The sequence below is a fragment of the Rousettus aegyptiacus genome, unplaced genomic scaffold (genome assembly GCF_014176215.1).
Source record: "Rousettus aegyptiacus isolate mRouAeg1 unplaced genomic scaffold, mRouAeg1.p scaffold_m13_p_7, whole genome shotgun sequence".
In the NCBI taxonomy this organism is placed as follows: domain Eukaryota; kingdom Metazoa; phylum Chordata; class Mammalia; order Chiroptera; family Pteropodidae; genus Rousettus; species Rousettus aegyptiacus.
In genome coordinates, this window is record NW_023416310.1 from 74,592,379 (window position 1) to 74,616,510 (window position 24,132).

The following is a 24,132-nucleotide window of genomic DNA, read 5'->3' on the forward strand; positions in this document are numbered from 1 at the left end:
CCACGCCCCTGGCCCCCAGTCACTCGAGCCCCTCAGAGGTGCAGCCTAGAAGGGGCCCAGGGACCTCTGAAGGGATTCTGGGGGACTGAGAGGGGCAGGTCCGCCCCTGCCGGCTTTGCCTGGCTCTCCCAGCCCCCACCTTAACCTTTCCTTCAAAGCGGCTAATTTTGGACATTTCCTGTCTCTTGAATAGGTACAGAAAAAGGAAGTGAAAGGTCAACGTGTGGCTTAACAGCTGGCAAATCATTTTCTTTACTATTAACTGTTAAAATGATACCTAGTTGGAGTGAAAAATGGCAACTCAAGAAGCGCATACATTAAAAAGTGTGATTCCCCCCCCACCCCCGCCCCCTGGTACGCCTTCCAGAAGGACCCTGGTGTGTGTGGCCAGGGCCACCCCAGCTCTGTCCTGTGTGATGGAGGAAAATAAAAAGGCAGGGAGCCAGTGTATACACATCAACCCCACAGTGAACACATGCTGGGCACCTACTATGTGCCAAGCACGGTGCAGGTCCCTCGACTCGCTTTTCCCCCTCGACAACATGTGCCGGACATTACAGGTCATCCTTTAGGGTCAGTCGTCTTCAGCCCCGGCTGGATGTTGAACCCCTGGCAAGATTCTGGAAGTCCCCATGCCCAGGCCCCACCCTGGGTGAGGACGTTAGCAGTTCTGGGGGTGGGACCCAGGTGTCAGGAATCCGAAGGTCCCAGGTGGTTCCGATGTGGAGTCGGCACTGAGAGCCGCTGCTGGGGGCCCCGACCAGAGCTGGAAGCAGGAGCCAGTCTGCCATGTGGCACGTGGAGTGGCACTAACGCCGCCCGGAGTCTCTGCTTTGCACTCTGACGGTGCTGCTTTCTGTCTGGCAAAAATGAAAAAAAAAAAATAAAAAAATAAAGATTTTTATAAAAAGTCAGAGAACTATCCCTTTATTTATCATAAGGTCAGGTTCTCTCTTTCTCCTTGGGAAGGTGACTTTGCCAGGACCTGGGTGGGCTGGAGGTTGCCTAGCCTGTCGGTCAGAAAAGGCTGTCGACAAAGATCTGGAAGATGCCACCTGCAGGGCCCCAGCAATGGCCTGTCCTTCCCCGGCTTGTCCTAGAGAAAGGAAGCCCATGTCTCCTGTTCTGTTCATTTCTGTGGAAAGAATTTTACAAACACTTGCCTCCATTCTGGAATTCGGTGTTTTGACAATTAGATAAATTACTAAGGGTGTGTGGAGGTGGGTGGGGCGGGTGGGGGGTGGGTGGGGGCGGGTGGGGGGATCTGGAGCAGCAACTCTTGTTCACCTGGTATCACCGGCGTCCCAGCTGGTGTGGCTTGTGACATGAGTCAATAAATATCTGCCACATAAAGGAACCTGCATAGGCGGCACTTTTTGTGAGACGCTGACCCCGGGCCCCGACTCGGGTTCCCTGGCTCGGCCTTAGTCCGGCCCCTTAGAGACCCCAGTGGGAGGTGCCGCCGCCACACCCCACCCCAGGTGAGGAATGGAGGTTCAGAGCCCCAGGAAGTGGAGGTGGTGGGCGGCACAGTTAAGTCACCCGGTACTCTGCCTTGTCCTTCACTGCCCTGCACCCCCATCCCCCAGGAGTGGACCGCCTGCCCCTGGGCTTCTCCCAAAAGGCAGGTACGTGCTTAGCCTGGCTGCCCACAGGACACAAGACGGACAGCTGTGACCTCGAGAGACGCTTCGCCTCCCGGGGCCTGCAGTGTCGGGGACAGAAAACGGTGCTCGTGCCCCTAACTCGTGGGCTCGGCGCTTACCATGTGTCACTGTGCTTCACCTTTGTACTGTGAACTCATCTCATCCTCACACCCCCAAGTGAAGTGACTCCTATTATTATCCTGTCGATGACACACATCCTCCCCTGTGCTCCGGCCCTGCTCAGAGGGACGCCCCGTCCTCTGAGGGCCTTCGGAGCCCTGAGGGGTCCCAACCTCGCACTTCTTCTCTCCTTGCTTCCCGCCTCCCCGCCCTCCCTCCCTTTCTTCCTCCCGTCCGCTCCCCTCCATAAGCCATATCTTTAGCATCTTTATACATCAGATTCCCCAACCGAGGTTTTCATTTACCTGTATCTATTTGTTCTTCCTTCTCACTTTCTAGTCCCTGCCAACCTTCTTCTCCAAGAGAGAGTAACTTGTCTACTCACTTCATTCACATAGCGGTGAGCCTTCTTCCTTTTTGTCTGGCATTCTCATCTATGGGATGAAATCGCATGACATTAAATATACCGTCCTCACACTCGTCTAGGTCTCAAAGACCTCGCTGAGGACATCGGGTTCTCTTTCTGCCTGGCTCTGCCTTGCCGCTCACACGTTCCCTTAGCAAGCCTTCGCTGAGTCTCACGTGAGCTGAACCTTGCTGCGGTATTCCACACACACACACACACACACACACACACACACACACACATACACGCATTGAGTATTGTCCCTAGGGAGCTCACAGCGACGTGGAGAGCACAGTGCATGAACCAGTACTCATGAGGCACAGAGGCTGTGCTAGGTCCTGTGACCCACAGGACTCTACAGCAAAAGGGTGGCATCTACCCCAGCTTATGACCACCCAGGAAGGGCTCCTGGGTCAGGCGTAAACTGAAGCTCAGCCTGAATCATGAACTGAATCTTTTTTAAAAAAAATAGCTTTATTAAGGTATACTTTAAATATCATAACATATGCCCTATATGCAAATAAATCCAATTTTGGGGGGTGTTTTTTTTTTTTGTAACTTTACCAAGTGATGCGACCATCACCCTAAATTAATTTTAGAACATTCTCATGGTCCCCCAGGCAGGGCCCTCCCTCAAACCCATTTACAGGTGACCCCTGTCCCCACACCAGCCCTAGACAACCACTAATCTACTGAGCGCCTCTGTCAATCTGCCTTTTCTAGACGTTTCAGATAAGTGGAATCAGACACTCTGTGGTCCCGTGTGTCTGGCTTCGTTCGTTATCACAGCATCTTTAAGGTTCATTCCTATGACAGCCCCTGTCACTCGTTTGTTCCTTTTTACTGCCAAATAGTGTCCCCGTGAACCCATTTCCCACATTTCGCCTCTTCATTCATCAATCGGTGGGCATTTGGGTTGTTTCCAGTTTTGGCTATTATGAATAATGCTGCTGAGAACATTGACTCACAAATCCTCTGGTTAGTGTTTCGCCATATTTGTTTGTATGTGTATTTTCTTCTGAACATTTAGAGCAAGTTGCTAACATCGTGACCTTTCGCCACTGAATTCTTCTTCGTGCATCTCGTAAGAACAGAACATTCCCCCGAGAAACCACCGAAATGAACACATCTGTAACATCAGGTCGCATCCAGTCCACGTTCAAACCCTCTTGTTTCAGCAGAGGGTTCTGTCAAAGTTTTGGATTTTCGCCAATCTGATAGATGAGAGTCTCTCAGTTGGAGTCATAATTTTCTGACCTCTTATCGTGATTACGAACGAGCATCTTTATACATAATCAGGGTGCGTCTGCAGTACTTTTTCTGTGACTATCTGCTTGTGGCTTTGGGCCATTTCAAAATCATATTTTTTTTCATCTCTAAGAACACCATAAATATTGGGGAAATTAGCCTTTGTCCTTAAATTACAAATATTGTCTCCCATTTGTCTTTTTTTTTTTTTTTAACTTTGCTTATGGAGCTTTTCTTTTTGGCCATAAAAAGTTTTTTGTTTTTTTAATTTATCTTTAATTTTTATGTCGCCGAATTTATCAAAGGTTTTTTTTTTTTTTTTTTTTTTTTTTTTCCTGTTTCTACATTGAAAGGCTGCCCTCACCTTCCAGGTGATACAGGTGATAAAAGAATCCCCTCACATTTTCCTCTATAAGTTGTAAGGTTTCATTTTTAAAATCTAGACTCTGGGCCATTCGATATTCATTTAAATATTTGGAGGGAGGTATGGGTTCGCTTTTAATTTTTTTTTGTCCCAAATGGCTGTCCAGTTGTCCCAAGATCACTCATTTAAAAAGGTCCTTATGCTCCGGTGACTTGAGATGCCACCTTCGTCATACACCAAATTTCTATATGTACTCGGGCAAGTTTCTGGGCTTTCTATTCTGTTCCATAGGTCTGACACCCGTCCCACCGCCGAGGCTTCCCGGGATGTTGTAGCATCTGGTAGGGCTCACCCCCGCCACACCGCCCTTCTGCTTTAGTTTTCCTGGCTATTCTTGATTGTTTATTACATCCTATCAACTTCAGAATAAATTTGTTGAACTCCCAAGGGGAGGGAAAAAAAACCACCCTCGGTATTTTTGTGAGGATCATGTGAAATGGATATATTTACCTGGGCCAGATGGACAACTTTGTAGTATTAAACATATTATTATCAGGGGGCTACTTTTGGGATACGAGCCCTGTTAAGGATTGAATTATGTCCCCTGAGAATGATAAGCTTAAGTCTAAGTCTAATCCCCAGAGCCTCAGAATGTGACCTTATTAGGAAACAAGGTGTCTACAGAGGTCATCAAGTTATAATGAGGTCATTTTAGGGTGGGACCTAACCCAATATGAAGAGAAAGTCTTAGACCGAGAGGAAACCTGGACACAGGTACATGCGCTTGTGCGCGCGCACACACGCACACACACACACACACACACACACACACACACGGAGAAGGCGCGTGAAGATGAAGGCAGAGTCAGGTTGATGCCTCTACTAGCCAAGGAACACCAAAGATTGCCAGCGACCCACCAGACGCCAGAGGAGAGGCCTGGGCCAGCCTCACTCCCAGCCTTCACGAGGACACAACCCTGACCACACCTTGATCTTGGACTTCTGGCCTCCAGAGCTGTGGGGCAATACATTTCTGTTGTATTAAGCCACTCTACTTGTAGTACATTGTTACAACAGCCCTAGCGAACTACTCCAGGAGGGTCTCTTAGGCCAGAAGTGAGCAGCCAGCCCAGCCATAACTCTGGGACATGGAGAGGCATTTGTGTACTTGTCTCTGACCCCAAGCAAGCCCAACCAGGCCTGTTTCTTGCCTGCCTGAAGTTGAGTGAGTGAACCAATGAATGTGTTGGAAAGTTGGAGGTGTGACTTCACTCTCAGTGGGTGGCCAAACCCTCTGAGGTCAAGGCCAGAGAATGAATCATTTGTGCCATGTGGCTCAGGGAGTCAAGGAGCCCCAGGCAGAAAGCCTGAGTGTGGGGTTTAATTCCTTTCCCCTTTCCTCTTGAACCTAGAAGCAGCCCCCTAAAAGTCATCATCCTAAGAAATAGTGAAATGGTGTGGCATGCCACCCTCGTGACACACCCACTGTGTGTTGGGGAGAGATAAGGACAAAGGACTTAGAAAACGGAGGGAGGGAGGGAGGGAGGGAGCACCAGGCACCCAGCGGAGCCACTTACTGGCCCAACGCCTTAGGACAAGTTAGTTAACTTCTCTGGGTCTCACTCAGGTGCCTCGCCTCCTCCCATGGGGGTGGCAATGGCACCTGCCTCACGGTGTCACGATCACACACAAGCAAAGGACCATAAAGCACTTGGCAGAGTGCCAAGGGCTCACAGCAAGTGCTCAATAGAGTTTGACGATTATCATTAAGAAGAGTTGCCTCCCAAAAAACGTACTCCCAAGGGCGAAATTGGGATGCACAATTTCTGAGTCTTCAGCTATGACTAGGAACGTGCCACCCATAACGTTTCCTCCGCATCCCTGGGGAAAAACTATGACCTCACTTGCTCCCTCCAACATTAGTTAGTGTTTTCCAATCATGAAAAGGAAATTATGTCTCAATTTATACTCTGTCTAAAAACATTAGCTTACAACAGAAAGCTGTCACTTCTCGCCTGGCGTCAGTTCCCCCAGCGGCCGGGGTGTGGCTTAGGGCCATGCTGGCAGGCTGTGTCCTTGGTTCAGGGACAGGCTTGCCTGAGTCATGGAGGCCCTGCTACTTCCTGGTCCCTCTCCTGGCCTTGTCTTCATGTGCCTGTCCAACGAACCTGCTTTGAGCTTTATGCTAGGGATTGAGAGAGGCGAGAAACCAAGTCCCCAGCTCCCGGGCGGGTGGGACAGACAGAAACGGCCGGCCACGGGGACTGTTCACACAGGCTTCTGGGGTTCGTCCGGTCCCACAGTGAACCTGAGAGTGGGTCTCTTGGGGTTATTACTGCCCCATTTTGCAGGAGAGGAAACAAAGTGGTAGATAACAGTCCCGTCTCTCAGAGGTATTTCGTCCAGACATTTCTATTCTACACCAGTCTTTGCCTCAAGGCAGCTGTCCCCTGCTCTGAGCATCTTTCTCTCGGGACAAGGTGAGTGAGGGCCCCTTGTCTGAGCCTCCCCAACGTCTACCCTGGCACTTGGCACCTGCGTTGTACCTGTTCCTTAGCTAGTCTGTCCCCGTGCTAGAGTGTTTGTTAATGGAATGACTGTGACGTTTTAATTTCGGTCCATCTTAAACCTTTTTGCATGACTGTATTCTACTGGATCTAAGATGTCAGTGATTGTAAGGGCCTCTCATTAACTTATGCCCCGTTAAGAAAGAAAAACGCTGTCAATTCATTATGTCAATTAACCATGATATTCCCCTTTCAGAACGTGACCATATGAAAGATGTGCCTGTTAAAAAAGAAAAGAAAAGAAAAGAAAAGAAAAGAAAAGAAAAGAAAAGAAAAGAAAAGAAAAGAAAAGAAAAAGAGCAGTAGCCAAAATGGAGTCACTTTTGCTAAGCCACGGCACCAAACCAAACCTAATTAACCTCCTTGTAGTTTGAGCCGCTCCCAGGACTGGAATTTTAAACCCATAGTCTGGAACTTCCTGACCAACACTGGTGAGGCAATCGGCCTGATGGGACCCCCTGCCTTCTCCCCAGGGACCCTGTCCTAGCCTCACATAACCCACTCTTCAGAGTCCGGCCTCTTTCTGCCTATCAATATTTTGCATTTCGTACACCCCCTTCCGGCTGCCTGATTCATGAATCCTTTAATAAAGCCAATTAGATCGTCAAATGTACTCAGTTGAATTTTGTATTTTCACATGCCCAAGGCCCAACGAAATATATTATAAAAGAGGTGACTGCTTTTCAACTCATCCTAGGGGAAGAAAGTTTTATAAATATCCATATATTAATAACATCAGCGTCGACTACTAAACACTTACCCTGAGCCAGGCATTGTTCTAAAGCACATTTCATCCATGATTTCATGTCGGTTTGGCTGACCTTTCCTGTAAGGGGACAGAGGTAAATATTTTAGGCACAGTGTCACAACTACTCGCCTCCCATTGTCGTGTGGAAGCAGCCTCGGAGGACAGTAAGCAAATGGGCGTGGTTGTGTCCCAGTAAAACTTTACTTGTGGACACCGAAATGTGGATTTCGTACAACTTTCACGTGTCCCAAAATATCCTCCTTTTGATGTTTCCTCCATTTAAAATGTATAAACCATTCTTAACATGTGGGCCGTACAGGAAGAGGGAACGGGTTAGATTTTGGCTTCATGGGTTATAGTTTGTTGATCCCTGTTCTCCTGCGATCTTCATATTGGCCCTACAAGATAGATGCTATTATTATCTTCATTTTACACGCGAGGAAACTGAGTCTCAGAGAGGTAACTTGCCCAGGGACACACAGCAGGTGAGTGTGGTCAAGCTGTGGTTCTAACCCAAGCAGTCTAACGCCGTAACTTCTTTTTAACAAGTTGCCCTAAATATAAATATGGTTTAGCCTAAATTTGGTTGCCTGCCAATATTTTTAACATTCATCCTTGATTACAAAATTTCCACATTTGTGTTGAAAACTTCAAACTATACAGAGTTATAAGGAAGAAAATGAAAGTAATCCCAGCCTCTAGAGATAAATGTTTCAGGGTTCAAACATAGGTGAACGGCTCACACAAGCTGACCAAAGTTAGAATGTTCTGAACACTGTGTGACTTTGGAGAGGTTGCCTAACCTCTCTGGGCCCTTGTCTCAAACGAGGGGGCCGGCTGACATGACACAGTGCTGCAGGCCCTGCCAGGCCTGACCATGGAGTTCTGTTTGCAAGGATTGTGCAATATCAGCTGGCTCTATCCTAACTGCCTGGGCGTGGAGGCTGAAGTCACCCATGGGCCAAGTGGCTGCTCAGTCTCCCTGCCTCTGGCTCCCCCAAATCCCAAGCACCAAGTGGCTTGGGAGAGGCAGCAAGGACACCAGAGCCTGACTCAGGGGACCCTAGGACGTTCGGGCTCCTTTCGGAACTGATGCCCGGGTCACTCTGCCCAGTGAGCAGAGCTCCAGGCAGGCTGGGAGGCAGAGGCTTCGGCCAGCACTGCCTGGGATGGGCTCGCACAGGCAGAGGCATCAACAGGCCGAGGTTCCCACAACCGGACGGCTGAGTCCGCTGCAGCTCTCGGTCAGACAGGCCCGGGGTCTGGTCCTGCGTCTGATGGTCATCAGCTGCGGGTACGTCCCGTCTCCTCTCTGAGCCTGTTTCCTTGCCTGGGGAATGGGGATAACAACCACCTTGTGGGATCAGTTCATAATTATATCCTGCTTAGTTCTTGAGATGATGCCTGTAACGCAGCAGGTGCAAGGGAGAGGCTTCATAAGTGGCCATTTCTGTCGCCTTCTCTTCTGATACTTCTCAGCAGAGCTCTTTGAAAATATTCTTCCACCACGCAATGAATTGTGAACCTACTAGGTGCCAGGGCTGCACCCGAGGTGGGAGGGTGGGGAATTCAAAGAGGAGAAAGTCACAGCCCTGCCCCCAAGCAAATCAGGGAGGGGAGGATAGGATCTACAGGACTTTGACACCATCGGATTGTTGGGACAAAGTCCTCCAGGGCCCAGGGGCTGGAAAAGTTGGAGAAACCAGGGAAGGCTTCTCAGAGGCACTTTGGCTGAGTCTTGGAGGATGCGGAAAGATTATGGCCCAAGCCAAAGGGGACAATAACAAGGCAGAAGGAGGCGGAGCCGCACGAGCAAAGGTGTGGGGGTGGGAAGGACGAGAGACATCCAGTGATCACTGGCCCACCAAGTTCTCCTAGAGGACCCCCCAGGAGAGTGGCTGGGGGCTGGATGGGTGGGAAAGAGGGAGTCGTGGAGGGTACTCAGCAGAGAGGGGAGCTCCCCAACAGCCCGGGGGTGGGGGGGACGGTACAAGGGCTGTGGTTCCGTGAGAGAAGGCTTGCGGCCAGAGGCAGCGCCCCCTCCCGAGAGCACCCCTGCACCTGCTGCTTTCTCAGACGTGGTCTTACTCAGCCCTACGAGGGCCACAGTCCCAGTTTCTACAGATGGGGAAACCGAGGCTCAGGAACGTTAAGCCTCTTGCCCAAGGTCACAGAGCAGACAGGGAGCCACCCTCTCCTCTCCTGTGACCCCGGGACAGATCCAAAGCTGACTTTGAGGGCAGGATGCGGACAACAGTCGTGGGGTGATGCCAGTCCTAGCTACACCGAGTCTCCCCACAGTCCCCTGGAGACACCACAGGAGGGAGTGGACAGGGGCTCAGCAGGGCAAGTGACCTCTGCAGGCCCACGTATGAAAGGTGGGAGTCCAGGCTCTGCCTTCGCCTTCGGAATGCAAACCGTTCCCACCGCCCAGTATCGCCTCTAGGTTTAATCCTAGGCACACCTAAAACTGTCAGGAGCCCAGGTCAGAAAGACCCAGTCTGTCCCCTTTGGCTGCCAGGCCTTTGCCGCTTCTGTTGTCACCACAGACCAGATCGTGCTGGCCTCTCTTTGGCTCCATCTCCAGCCAGAAGCGGCATCTTCACTGCCTGGACTGGGGGCCTCGGTGGCAACACCGGACCCCTGGACAGGAGCCATGGTGTCAGTTGGTCTCAAGGAGGGACCTTCCCCTGAGCTGGGCCTGTGCGCCACCACACTTTCTGGTGCCTTGTGGAGACATCCCGAGGCTCTGGTGCCAGACCCTGAAACGCACGGTGGCCTGGTGATATAAGGCTGCCCTGCGGGGAAGGGGAAAACCAAGAAACGCAGTGAATCATCAGGGAAAGGGGCACGGTAGGGCCTGGGAAGCTCACACCTACGATCTCTCGCCTGGGCCGCGAACCATCTACCAAGCAGCCATTGTAAACCCATTGTCCAGACGTGGGCTCAGAGGCTCAGCTGGGGAAGAGATGTGCCTCGCAGGATCACCCAGCAGCAGAACGACAGCCGGGGGTCCCAGCTCTGCTCTCTCCAGTAAGGGATAGAGAGGAAGAAAGACCCACTGCGCTCAGCAGACACCTGACTCCAGGGCTGGGCTGCGCCAGCATCCATGACTATGTATATAAAAAAGTTTTCTTTTAATTTTTAAAAAAATTACTGTTTTCTTTTTTAAAAAATGTGGGTGGGATGGAATAATAAATGTTCTTGGTAAAAAAAAAAAATGGGGGCAGATCAAATTGGCACGCTGTGAAAAGGAGCAGCCCTAACATTTTATGATTGAATGCAAAAAATATGTCGAGTTCCTCAGCTGAATAAGTAGTATAAACAAAAAACATTTTTTTTTTTTTTTAAGATAAGGGGTGAGTGTGTGGCCATTCTCTGAGGATTTCTTTGCTGCCTTTCACCGACGCTCTTCTCAAGGTAGAAAACTCCCTTTAAAAAAAAAAAAAAAGCACTCAGCTCCGAACTTTTCTAGAACTTAGGCAGAAAGTTTGAGCATGTGTAAACACAGTAGCTAAGCAATGCAAATGCAGAAGTCATCTATGGTGATACAATCACAGCTCTAACGACACAGGGTGGCAGCGAAATCCCCCTTCCCCCAAGAGCAGAGGGGAAGAAACCGCAGAATGTTCCAGAGTCGGCACCCGCGCCCAGTGGCGCAATGTTTGTGTACCTAGCGCTCCGGTGCCACCGCAGCGGCCTCCACTGCGCAGAGGGCCGTCACTAGGGTCCCAGAACGCGGGCGACCGAATGGGGTCCTCCCAAACGTTTGTGCGGGTCCTGGAAATCCTCCTTAAGCGCCACGGGATTAGATTTCGAATTCAGCCCTTGCAGATGGCGGGAACCAGGGCGAGGGTGTCGGGCTTGGCTCCTTTTGGCGCCCTCAAGCCCAGCTCTTAACAGACCCCCGATCAGTATGTATTTATGGGATAAATAAACGGATAATCTCCGTCTGTGTCAAGCAAACCTAACCAGAAGCGTGTCGTGCGGCCCCTGGGGGGCGCTGTCGATCGCTAGCTAAACACCAGAACCCCTCAATCCACAAGGGCGCCTTGCGACCCGTCCCCCCCCCCCCCAGAGGTTTTAACTCCCTGATCCACCTGCCTCGGCTCAGAGTGTTTTAGGGACCCCAGGAGTAGGGAGAACATTTTCCCACGAGGGGTCTGATTGGAAGGCATTTTACTTATTAAATGTATTGTTTTTTTTTTTTTTTTTAAGTAACAGGAAAGTCTGGAAAACAGAAACACATTCCCACCCCAACGCGCCCCGGCTGTTCTTGATAGGAACGACATTTCTACGGACACATTTGTTAACATTTTCTCCAACCTTCATTTCAGGCTCCCCTCTACCCTGTCCCCACGCCCCCAGCCGTGTGACACTGGGCAAGTAAGTCGCTTCTCCTTGGGACTCTGTTGCCCCCCAGCTGGGGACGAGGAAACGAGGGAAGGGGCACACGTGTGAGCAAGAGCGCAGGAAGCCGCTTTCCGCTCCGGGCGCGGCTGGGGCGCGGGGAGGGGGCGCGGCGTGGGGGAGGGGAGGCGGGGGGAGGGGAGGCGGGGGGAAGGGCACGCCGCCCGCTCTGCCGGCCGCTCGCAGCCCCGCCAGCCCTCGGCTGGCGACGCGCCCTCCCCTCCTCCTCCCCGCCGGGCCGGGAGAGCAGCGCGGGCCGGGTCCCGGGGGACTCGACAGGCGCAGGCCGGACAGCCGAGCGGGGGGCCGGGGCCCAGCCAGCGCGCGGCCAAGCCGAGGCCGATGACGTCTTCGCCTCTGGCTCTGCCGGCGCCAAGCCGGGCAGGGCGGGTGACGTCACCGCCCGGTCACGTGACCGCCATTCAAACAAACAACTCCCCTTCCCCCTGAGCGCCCGCCCTGGCCCGCCCCTTGGCAGGGCCACATATAAACGCACTCCCCCGGGCAGGGCTCGCTGCGAAGGACACCGGGGCTGAACGTGCGACGCGGGCCGCAGGGGCAGTCAGGGGAGCAGCAAGGGAACCCGCACCACAGCTCCTCGCTCGGTCCAAAAGCAGTTTGAGTTCCGCGCAAAGAAAGTCACCAGGGTCGGGCTCTTCCTAGAAAGCCGCTTCCCTGCCCTTGGCTTCGGAGGACAAAGAACACAGGAGTACTTGCACGCTGGGGGCGCTGGGGCCGGCCATGGTCTTGGAGGTGGGCTCGCTGGACGCCGGAGGCCTGCGCACGCTGCTGCGGGAGCGCGCGGCGCAGTGCCTGCTGCTGGACTGCCGCTCCTTCTTCGCTTTCAACGCCGGCCACATCGCCGGCTCGGTCAACGTGCGCTTCAGCACCATCGTGCGGCGCCGCGCCAAGGGCGCCATGGGCCTGGAGCACATCGTGCCCAACGCCGAGCTGCGCGGCCGCCTGCTGGCCGGCGCCTACCACGCCGTGGTGCTGCTGGACGAGCGCAGCGCCGCCCTGGACGCGGCCAAGCGCGACGGCACCCTGGCGCTGGCGGCCGGCGCGCTCTGCCGCGAGGCGCGCGCCACGCAAGTCTTCTTCCTCAAAGGTACGCCCTTGGGGAAGCTCCGGGCGGGCCGCACGCCCCCCAACGCCTTGCCGGGGCGCGCCTGGCCCTCGGTCCCTGCCTGCCCCACCTGGAGCGCCGGGGGCGCCGGAGTCGTATTCCGGGGACTTGTCATTGGCTTTGTTTGTTTGGCTCCGGGAACAAAGACTCCCTGGTGAAACTTCCAGCCCTGGTGGGTGGGGGAGCTGCGTGAAGGTGCCCTGTCCCAGCGGTACTAATGGAAAAAAAAAAATGTCTCTTTGTTATTCCCAGGAGGATATGAAGCTTTCTCAGCTTCCTGCCCGGAGCTATGCAGCAAACAGTCGACCCCCATGGGGCTCAGCCTTCCTCTGAGTACTAGCGTCCCTGACAGCGCCGAATCGGGGTGCAGTTCCTGCAGCACCCCACTCTACGATCAGGTTAGTAGGGAGCCGTACCGGAGGGGAGAAGGAACAGCTGGTAAAGGCCCAGGAGAAAGTGCTAGTGAGGATATGGAAAGTGACCTGCGGCTTTATTTGTACCGGAGGGGACGCGGGGATATTATTCATCCCATGCGGTAGTGGTCTGACCGCGCTGATTCTTTAACTGCTGGCACCACAGAAATGACCATTGGCCCTGTGCAGGCAAATGGGTTTAGTCCCCTATTATACTACAACAACAGTGCTGAGAAGTTGACCTGGTGGTATCTGCAGCTGACTTTTCCAGCAGAGTTTTTGTGGGTGTGGGCTCCGGCATTGACTCTGAGCAAATCTTGACAAGTGCTGGATATTTCCGAATTTCAGGGTGGCCCAGTGGAGATCCTGCCCTTTCTGTACCTGGGCAGCGCCTATCATGCTTCCCGCAAGGACATGCTGGATGCCTTGGGCATCACTGCCTTGATCAACGTCTCGGCCAATTGTCCCAACCATTTTGAGGGTCATTACCAGTACAAGAGCATCCCCGTGGAGGACAACCACAAGGCGGACATCAGCTCCTGGTTCAACGAGGCTATCGACTTTATAGGTAAATAGAACGGATGCCCGGGACTTCTGCCTCCCTCCCCCATCTTAGCCACTGAGCCCAAACTCTGGCCAGGATTCGAACGACATTCTTCTAAGCCTTTTTCCAGACTTTAGATGTCGGTCTGGTTGGGGCAACCTCCTTGCAAACTATAGATTTGAGGTCCCGCTTTACAAATTAGTAAACTGATGCTCGGGAAGTTGAATTGATTTGCCCAACATCCATCTTTTTACTGGATACCCGGTCTGGGTTTAAAAGCCCTCAGTTCTTTGCATGACGCCCACACTGCCTCCGTGAACAGTATCTGTGTGATGGCATAGGGTGACGTTGACTATCTCTGCACAGGACACACGTGACATTTCTTAGACACCGTATGCCTGAGGTTGGGGCTGTTCTGAGCTCTCAGTAACCAGCTGCCCTTTGTTTTCTAGACTCCATCAAGAATGCCGGAGGAAGGGTATTCGTCCACTGCCAAGCGGGCATTTCCCGCTCGGCCACCATCTGCCTCGCTTACCTCATGCGGACTAATCGAGTCAAGCTGGACGAGGCCTTTGAATTCGTGAAGCAGAGGAGAAGCATCATCTCCCCCAACTTCAGCTTCATGGGCCAGCTGCTGCAGTTTGAGTCCCAGGTCCTGGCCCCACACTGCTCGGCAGAGGCGGGGAGCCCCGCCATGTCTGTGCTGGACCGCGGCACCTCCACCACCACCGTCTTCAACTTCCCCGTCTCCATCCCCGTCCACTCCACGAACAGTGCGTTGAGCTACCTTCAAAGCCCCATCACGACCTCTCCCAGCTGCTGAAAGGCCACGGGAGGCGACCTTCCCCACCCACCAGGACTCCAGGCCCCTTCCCTCGGGGAGAAATGCAATAACTCCAGGGAGGGGGCTCGCGAGGGCTGGTCCTTATTTATTGAATCTCACCCGAGTTTCCACTGGGTTCCCAAGCACTCACAGTGATGACTCAGCGTCAAGGTGTTTGCTGAACTCAGCACATTCGGGACCAATATATAATGGGTACATCAAGTCCCCCTGACAGAAAGGGGCAGAAAAGAAAGGACTCTGTGTGAGCTCATTTCTTTTTGCTTGCCTCCGTTTTGTTTGTTTTGTTTTTTGTAGAAACTCTTCATGCTTGACATACCTACCAGTATTATTACCATTCCTGACGACACATACATATGAAAATGTACCTTATTTATTTTTGTGTAGGTTTGCCTTCACAAACGTCGGCGTCGACTCCTAGAACCAAATACCTCAATTTCTGTGTTTTGAGTACTGTAATACTCTGTAAATATATCCTAAGCAGGTTTATTTTCAGCACTGCTGGAAAGCAGCAGTGCGGTTTTTTTTTTTTTTTTTTAGTTGCTAACAGTTGTATGTTTGCTGATTATTTATGACCCGAAATAATATATTTCTTCTTCTGAGAAGACATTTTGTTACATAAGGATGACTTTTTTTATACAACAGAATAAATTATGGCATTTCTATTGAACTCAATGCTTTATTTCTTGGGCAGCTCCCTCATTCCTCTGGCACCATTGGAATAGGAGAGAATTGAGCAAGGGCCACCAGAATGTGTGTTGGGATCCGGTGCTATACTCTGGTGGTCCCTCTGGCGGTGGGGTTTGCTAGAGGGGTAGACGTCCAAGTGTTTCCCCACGTGTCTCCTACCATATCACCCAGGGGGCCTGCGTCCCCAGAGCCAAACCTGGAAAGGAACGGCCATGTACTTGGGTTTGCCTTTCTTCATTTATTACCTTCCCCAGGATAATAGAAAAAGCTAGATGTGAGGATGAAAGTTTTCCAAAACTGGGCATAATGTGTTCCTAATACATGCAAAGCAGTGTGCGCTCCCGCTTCCAAAACCACTCAGCTTTTGCAAACATGCTGAGACCCAGCACAGCTAAGCGGCAGGGGTGAGAGAATTGGGCCTATCTCTGCGTTTCTGATCTTATGTGCTTTGTACTTGGCTGTCTCGCGTGTTCTCTTTTTGCTTTTGAAAAGACCTTGATTTTTCGTGTGTGTGAAAGTAATACCTCGGATGGTTAAAAACCCAAGCACTATAAGCAGATACAACAACGACAAGTCACCTGAAACCCCCACCTGACCTTTATGAATATTTTGGAGCATATCCAAGCTGGTACCTCTGCCTATGTACACAGCATTTTTGGAGGCTGCCTCCAGGTCACTTGCTGCTCTGATTTCGTAGTTTCGTTGAAGAAGAGAGGCAATTAAATCTAATTTGCTCTATGGCAATACTCTGGGTTTTTACTCTCTCTTGCCAAGCAGGCCAAAACAGAGAAGGTATCATTGACCAATAACCCACAATTCAGTCTATAATGTTGAATTAAACAACAGTGAAACTCTAAGGGTTACTGACCCCTTAGCTCCTGCCCCAATGACTTGTTTCTGGACCAAGTGTTGTAGGATGCAGGAAAAAAAAACAAAAACAAAAACAAAAAAAAACATCCTTCTTGACTTCTCCAGTAACACTCTGAGTAATGGTCCTCATCCAAGTCCTTGATACAGAATTAGTGTCCTTGACCTGTCTCCACTGGTTCACCGTCTGCCACTTGATTCCCAGGGCCTAAAAGGTCCCTGTATTCTAAGCTCTAAGAACTAACCCCTGGGCTGGCAAGCATGTTCTTCCATTGGGCTTCTGAGTGCAAGTGTGTTCATGCCTTTCGAAACAAACCGTGCCCAGTGTTTTTTATCACACCCTAGAAATTCACTATTGCCAATATCTCCCTTCGTGGAAATGTACCAGTGGCTTCACGTCCATGGCGGATGCCATGGCTGACTTCCCCATGGGCTCGGGCCATTCTTTTCTGTTGGGCTGGAGCCGGCTGAACCAAAATTAATCTCCAGTGTGATCCACGCAGTGGAAAAATACAGCGGCTGCCTGAGGGAGCTTCTAGTGAAAACAATTCACTCACTTCTCCCGGCACAAGCCACTCCACCTCCCGCCAGCCAGGGAGAGCCAGCATGATAGTCTCCTTGTGGGGGATGGGGTGGGGGAGGTTTCGATGAAAAGAAAGATACTGAAACTATTAAAATGTTTGATTCTCGGTGGAAGATTGAAGTGGAGACAACTCAATCATTGAATGCTGATAACGTGGTAGCAGCAGCGTTGATTTCAGAGCCGGCACCCCTGGGCTGACTGCTTTGCACGCCTTGGTGTTAAACTTTTAACAGCAACACCCGTTGTACAGAGGAGGAAACTGAGGCTCAGAGAGGTTAAATGACAGTCTTCTAATTCTAGTTCAAGGTCACAGGGCAAGTGAAGGGACATTGGAGAGACTGGAACCTGGGTTTGTAAGAAGCGTGGGGACCAGAGTCCTACTTGAGTCCAAAAGATAGCTTGAGGGAGTGGGGAAAAGATGAGCTCTGTAGCCAACGGGGCGTCGCCATGGTCTTACCACATAATTTCGAGGTTGTAAAGTATTTATCCATTGGGGCCTCAGTTTTCACATCTGGAGGAGATGGGTTCATGAAGGTCAGCGCCTGGCAGGGAGAAACACTTAGACTCTCTCTCTCTCTCTCTATCCTAGTGACCACAGGTGTTCTCCATCTCAGTTTTCTCAGCCATAAAATGGCCAATTTGCACTGAATCTAATGGGTAAGGCTCCTCCCAGCTCTCTAATTCTAAAACGAAGAAAATGCATCAATGCATACGGTGTGCTTTTTGTGGTTTCCAGGTACCCATTATCCCATTAGGATACTTCTAACTCCAACCGCCTCCACGGCATCCTCTCCTTTCCTTGGAAATTTACAAATCATAACTAATTTGCCTTGAACTTGCAGCCTCCGGCGGCCCTTTCCCTCCCTCCCTCCCTCCCACGCCCATCAAGGGATGCCATCGTGGTGTGTACACCTTTAAGATTATATAAATCTGTGATCATACAGTGGCCTCCATCCCCATGGTAACGCGGAGGAGTTTCCCTTTTGTGAGGAAAGCTGTCATGTCACTTCCTGCTGCTGACAAATCAGTTTAGGAGATTAACATGCAGGAGGGGGGCGGGGTGCGGGAGGCGGCTGTGAGAAGCGCCGGCCGCGGTGGTTTCTGGTTGCCATACACAGATGCAAACAAAGCCCGGGCCACGCGGGGTGGCCCCGCCCAGCGCCGGCCGGCTCGCTTTCCCACACCTCCGCTGCCGGCCCGGTGCATCCAGGTCACCCCGGGCTGTTTTTCTCCGCAGGTCGCATTCTGGGGAGCAGGTGGGAGAGCTGCCCGCCTTCGGGGACTTCCCTGGGGCTCTGCGGGCCAAGCCGGTTGGAGAGCAGCCTCTGGGGCCAACGCGAGCGTCTGCTTCTCTTCCCGCCCGCCCCCCCCCCCCCCCCCGAGGACAAAGGGTTACTAGTTGCTAGCACCATCGTGGACAAAAACCTCTCTGCTGACGAAAATACCGTAAAACCACTTTTTTCTCGACTGGCCTTTTAAGCTAAGCAGCAGGTCCGTTCATTCATCCGCTAGCTCATTCATCAAATATTTAGTGACCCTTTAGGCCCAGGGATACTTGGGTACAAGACAAAGTTCCATCTCTCAAGTAGCTAACAATGAGGTGGGAGGAGGGGTATATAAATGAGATAATTAAGAAAAAAGATAAGGATGAAGGCTAAGGTGGGATGGGAGAGGGGGCGGGGCTCCTCTGGATTTTGGCGTCGCAGAGGCCTCTTTGAGGGGCAGCTGAGCTAAGCTCTGAATGATACAGCCCAGTTGTCCATTGGGGAGATGAGGTGGGAAGATGGTCCCAGGCCGGGAGGGCGGCATTGACCTGAGGTGTGGGAGGGATCTTCCTTAACTGATGGATGGAGCATTTGGCTTTGGATCACCTAGACCTGAGTTCAAATCCTACTTCTGCCACTTATTACCTGCGTGACTTACTGTGGGTAAATTACTAAACCCTTTAAACCTGTTTCATGGGCCAATAACCCCGGACTTTCAAAGGCTCTTCAAGGATTAAATGAAAGGCGGTCACCTCTGAGAACATCGGAGAGGCTTGGGAAAGGCTCGTCGTTCTCTCATGACTCAGCTGGTCCCCATTCTGTCCCCATTCTGTCACTCGAGCAGCAGAGCTCATCCACAGAGTGCCTAGGTGAAGGGAAACGGAGAAGTGGGTCGGCTCGCCTCGTCCTGGCACATGGCCCAGGCCTGCGCTCGTTTGTATGGGGACGGCTTTTGCTTAGACACCACCAGCCCTGTGCCACTGACTGGGCAAGGTGCGCCCTTTTCTGGCCCTCAGTTTTCTCATCTCTAAGAAGCACCTGAAGTGACTGGCATCTGTCCTCCTTTCTGGCCCAACTGTCAGCTTTAAGCCCCCTCCTTACCCACGCCTGGGGAGGCTCTGGAATTCCTGGGGTTCATTTGGGCTGGTTGGGGAAGACGGAAGGGAGGGAAGAGACAGAAAAGGGTCCTGGAATTTGGGGAGGTGGGTTACTGTAATGGAGACATAATGGTCCCTGCAGAAATGGGTCGTCCTCAATGTCCTGCTGGGGGCGGGGGCATCACACACTCCTGTACCCCAGCCCACCCCGGGCAAGCCTCTGTCGTGTACCGCCCTGCACAGTGTGAATTTAAAAGCTTCATCCAGGCTGCCACCAGTGGACACTTGAGGCTGGCCGCCGCCTTCTTCATTCTTTGTATGTTCATTCATTATTCATTCATTCAACAAACACGTCCCATTGATTTGCAGAACACTCAATATTTATCTCTCCCAGGCTTTCCTTCTCCTCTCCTCTCCTCTCCTCTCCTCTTCTTTCCTCTCCTCTCCTCTCCTCTCCTCTCTTCTCTTCTCCTTCCCTCCCTCCCTCCCTCTCTCTGAATTCGTTGCACTCCCCAGACCACACTCACTTGGGCATTATAATCCAAGGGTCTCCAGGAAGAGGCCGCTGCCTTCACTTCCTGTCCCCGCTGCCGTGCCTCATGCATGTTGAGATTTGCAGTTCTCATCACACAATATGCTCTTTCCTGCTACCCTTACCTCTGCACGTGCTATTCCTGTGGCTTAAATAACCTCCCCCAACATCTACAGCATCCCAAGCACATCTAACTCCTTCCGTCTGCACTAATCCAAGGGTTGGAAATCCAGCCACCTTGTGGGCCAGGCAGGGCACATAATTAAGAATTGGGCCACTGGAGTCTGTGGTGACTGGGGAAGTTCATGATTTGTACCACAAGGAAAGTTGCCAGTCAAGATGGAAATGTAGGCCCCGTGTTGCCAGATCTTCCTATTTTTAGAAGAAGCCAGGAATTTGTATCTTTATATAAAATCTACTGATTTCAGAAACTTCGTATGGCCCAAATGAAACAATCTGCGGCCTGGCTGTGATCTAGTCCATTGGCCATGAGTGTGTGACTGCTGCTAGCCACCTGTGTGTGTCCCTCAAGGTCAACGTGAGTGCTGCTAGCCACCTGTGTGTGAGTCCCTCAAGGTCGACGTCCTCCCTTATGCATCTCTGGGCTCCTGGGACTCAGCTCAAGGCTGAGTGAGCAGCAGGCACCTACCTATACATGTCTTCTGAATGAGGGAGCAAGTATCAATTATCCCCTAGCAGGTGCTCGGTAGCTGTTAAAATAATGCAAAAAAAAAAATTCTGGGCTATTGTTCTAAGTACCTGGGACAAAATTGATAGACAGCTAATATCCGTATGACCTTGAGTGGATTACATCTCTCAAAGCCTCAGTTTTCACATCTTTAAAAAGGAAGCAATGAAAGTATTTGCTTCACATAGCAGTCAAGATTAAATAAAATAATTTACATAAAATGTTTTGCATTCTACCTCCAATAAACAATAAATAATTTTAACCATCATCATCATCATCATCATGACCATCAAGGAAAGATGAAAAAAGGAACATAGATTGACAGCTACCAAATTTTAATCTCTAGCCCAGACCTCTCCCCTAACCGCAGACTTGTATATCCAGTAGCCTCCTCTACATATCAAGTAGACTTCCAACTTTGGCAATTCCAAAAACAAACCATGGATTCGCCCCAAGCCAGCTCCCACGGTCTTCCCACCGTTGTCAATGGCCACTTCGTTCTTTCGTTAGCTCAGTTAAGTTTGGAGACAGCCTTGACACCTCTTATTTTCTTATACCCTATATTTAATTCATCCGCGAATTGCAACAGGTCCATTTTCAAAGCATAACCATTTTCGAAGTATACCTACTTCTCATCACTTCCAAAACTACCTCTTTGGTCCAGCTACCATCCCACGTTGCCTGTCCCACTGCCGTAGGCTCATGACTCTTCTCCCTGCTCCTGCATCGTCTCTCTCAGGTTATTTGCAGCCGTTTTTCTGCCCCATTGGACTCCTGAGTCTGTTCAAAACTCTGCTCCACCTCTTAGCCAAAGCTATCCTTTTGGCGTTGCGTACAGTGCGTCTCTTATGACAAATTCTCTCAGTTTTCGCTTCCCCACAAATGTTCTGATGTACTTACACTATTGAAAACTGCTTTTACTGGGTAAATAATTCAGGTTTAACTTTATTTTTTTCACCTCTTTGAAGATACATTCCATGGTCTTCTGACTCATTGTATCGTATGAGATGTCGGCTAATTAACTTAGGGTTGTCCCTTTGAAGGGAATTCGTCTTTTTCTCTGGCTGCTTTGAATTTTCTCTTTGTCTTTCTTTTTTCCTTAGCAGTTTTAGTATAAAGTCTCTGTAGTTTTCTTCTTATAACAACTTACATTGTTTGTGATTTGTGGTGCTTTTGAATTTGTGGCTTGATGTCTTCCATTTGTCTTAGAAAATTCTCAATTCTTTCTCCATGTCTATTCGTTAGCATTTTAAACATAGTTACTTTAACGTCTATGACCAGTAACTATCTGGGTACTCTTGTGTTTACATCTATTGCTTAGCGTTTCTCCCTCTCTCTCTCTCTCTCTCTCTCTTTAAATTATATTTTATTCCCTCATATACCTGGTTATTTTTGATTGGGTATCGAACACTGTGTACGAAAAATTTTAGAAATAATTTGGCTTAAGGTGGCATTATCCTCTTCTAGAGAGGGTTTGCTTTATTCCGGGTGGCTAGGGGACCTAGGAATTCCAGATCACCTCAATCCAATTAGAGCTCGAGATGGTTTGACAGGACTTGACATTCAGCTTTAGGCCCTGCGATGATGGTTTCATTCTTATTCTAAGGGTGTATGCTTTAGGGGAGTTAGCTAAAAGTATGGGGTATTTACCAGTTCTCCCAGCCTAGATTTCTTTTCTGGGTACCCCAAAAGACCTAGGAATGTACCAGATTCCTCTTGGTGTACCTGGAACTCTACTTCCTGTCTCCTATTTCAGATACCCAAAAGTCAGGTACCTGCCAGAGAAAACAGGCCCCCAAATCCGGTGCTCTTCACTCCAAATTTTCTTCTTCCAGTTCTTTCTTCCAGATCTGGATCCCACAAATCCTCACTGCCCTTTTAGTGCTCAAATGTCTTCCAACTGAAACATTTTAAGATATTTCAACTTTCCTAGTTCACAGCAGCAGGTCGGTTCTGAATTATGTGGTCTGCCATAACCGGAAGGGAGTTGGATTTTTAAAAACCAAGAGCGAAGCTTCTCATACATCAGGTCGTTTTTTTCTGCTCTGTTCAAAACCGTTCCATGGTTCCCATCTCGTTCGGAATAAAGGCCACGTCCTTACAAAGGCTACAAACGAGACGCGACTCGTCTTCCTGAGATGTCTCTGTCCACATCTTCTGCCACTCCTTGTCCTCGTTCACGTCTTCCAGCCGGGCTGGCCCCATCGCTTTTTCTAGCGCGAGCAAGTTCTCTCTTGCCTCAGGGACCCATGCTCTTCCCTCCACCTGGACCGATCTTACTTCAGGCCTCTGTTCAAAAGTCATCTAATCAGTAGGCCACCCTGCCCCAACCCAGGCCCACATTTCTCTCTCTGCTTTATTTTTCAGTATAGCACTCATCACCACCTAATTGTTGTTTATTTGTGTATGATCTACCTCCCTATTAGCATGTAAAGCCTTGAGGGCAGGGACCTCACCTGTCTTGTTCACCGGAGGATCTCCTGCTCTTAGGACAGTTCCTGGCATGTAGTGGGCACTCGATACATGTGACAAATCAATGAAAGAACTTTGAAGATATTGAACAATTCCCCCTCTTTTTTGGGGTGGATCCTGGGCCCAAGCTAGAGGGAAGTGATTCTTTTCTGCTCAACCAACCTCTTTCCCTTCCACATAAGGCAATTTCCCTTGGAGATGTTCCAGTAACGCACAGTGGTGTGCAAATTAAGTGTGTAAAAGCGCTTTGTAAGCAGGAAGCATCATGAGGGTCCTGGCTATCCAAGACCCACGACGCTGAGGCTCGGCTCTTGGGCTGAGGACAGTGATCTTGGAAAGGACGACGGTGGGAAAATCTCAGGGATTCCACTCTGAACCCCATCCTCCCACCACTTCCCCCCCAAGTTTCCTCCCTGCTGTTGGAAGGAGAATTCCCCACGGTGTGTGCCTCTAACGAGGAGAATGGGGCAGTTGGTGATTCATGGGGAAGTCTGTAGGGCCACTTGGGGCTCATGACTCACGGCTTCTCATCTATTAGGAGGGTTGGTTAGCTGTGCTGAGTCTCCTGGAAATGTCCTTTGCCGAGGTCTGTAGTGACCATTGGGGATTGTCCCCCACGAGCGCGCTCAAGGGCACTTTCCTGGCACTCGTCACTCTGTGTAGTTCCGTGTCTGTTGCTCAACAAGTACATATGAAAGGGAAAAAGGAAGGGAGCCTGGAAGCGAGGGAGTGGGGAGGGGAGAGGAAGGCAGGGGAGAGGGCGTCTGCCTCCCCCACCGGACTGAGGGCCACTGAGGGCGGGATCACGCTTTTCTCATTTCTGTGTCCCCGGCCTCCAATTCACGGCTTGGCATATAGCTGGGGAAGTGAATGGGGTCTTGAGGGACCTCATTCTAGGATTGCCAGCCTGACAGAGCCTCACGGTGGTGATGGCGGTGAGGAAGTTGAGAGCCACAGCCGGGTTGGGGTCCAGTGTCCACCACTGTGGATGACACCGAAGAGGCAAAGGCAGATGGCCATGGTCGAGACGGAGGCTCCAGCCCACATTCTGGTCAAGAAACCAGCCCCTGATGGACACGCAGGAAGGGAGAAGCCGTGGCCCCTGACCCTGGGCTGTCCCAGCACATGGTGGAGACTGACGGGCTGACCCGTGACTTGAGCACAGTGATCTATGAGGCCAGCGAGGTGTGGGCAAGGGGGCGGGGCGATGCAGGTAGATACAGGTAGAGGGAAAACAGAGTGGAAAGCATTTCTGGAAAAGGTGACCCTTGAGCCCTAGAAGTCTGGCACAAGAAGGATTCCTGTCCCCAAGGTGATGAGGAAAGGTCTGAAGCTAATTTATTATTAATAGGTTTTATAGAAGGAAGAAAGGCCCCAGGACTTGTCGCAGGCTCGATCTACTCTCCAAGAGCCTCATGAGAGTCTCTATTCTTATACAAATGGACCAGGGCCCTGTGCCTCCTTTGTGGGAATTTCAAAATGTGGGCACTGTGGTGCCCTGAGAT

At 50.9% G+C, this 24,132-nt stretch overlaps 1 protein-coding gene and 2 long non-coding RNA genes across 4 annotated transcripts; 2 read left to right on the forward strand and 1 right to left on the reverse strand.

The window, feature by feature from the left end:
- Positions 1-366: 366 nt before the first annotated feature.
- On the reverse strand, positions 367-10,590 carry LOC107511031. Of its 2 annotated transcripts, XR_004952168.1 has the most exons (4): positions 9,564-10,590; positions 7,112-7,177; positions 2,072-2,200; positions 367-860 (listed from the first exon to the last, which is right to left on the reverse strand). It is a non-coding gene; the product is annotated as an uncharacterized LOC107511031 (long non-coding RNA). The 2 variants fall into 2 exon arrangements; XR_001596978.2 differs by having other exon boundaries at positions 7,112-10,590.
- On the forward strand, positions 5,942-6,587 carry LOC118605460. Its single transcript, XR_004952169.1, has 2 exons — positions 5,942-6,264; positions 6,548-6,587. It is a non-coding gene; the product is annotated as an uncharacterized LOC118605460 (long non-coding RNA).
- Positions 10,591-12,000: 1,410 nt separating the features above from the next.
- DUSP1 (dual specificity phosphatase 1) lies at positions 12,001-15,103 on the forward strand. The gene is made up of 4 exons (XM_016145101.2): positions 12,001-12,617; positions 12,888-13,033; positions 13,397-13,616; positions 14,045-15,103. The coding sequence occupies exons 1-4, from the start codon at positions 12,251-12,253 to the stop codon at positions 14,413-14,415; spliced, it is 1,104 nt and encodes a 367-aa protein (XP_016000587.1). The 5' UTR covers positions 12,001-12,250; the 3' UTR covers positions 14,416-15,103.
- The last annotated feature ends 9,029 nt before the right edge of the window (positions 15,104-24,132 follow it).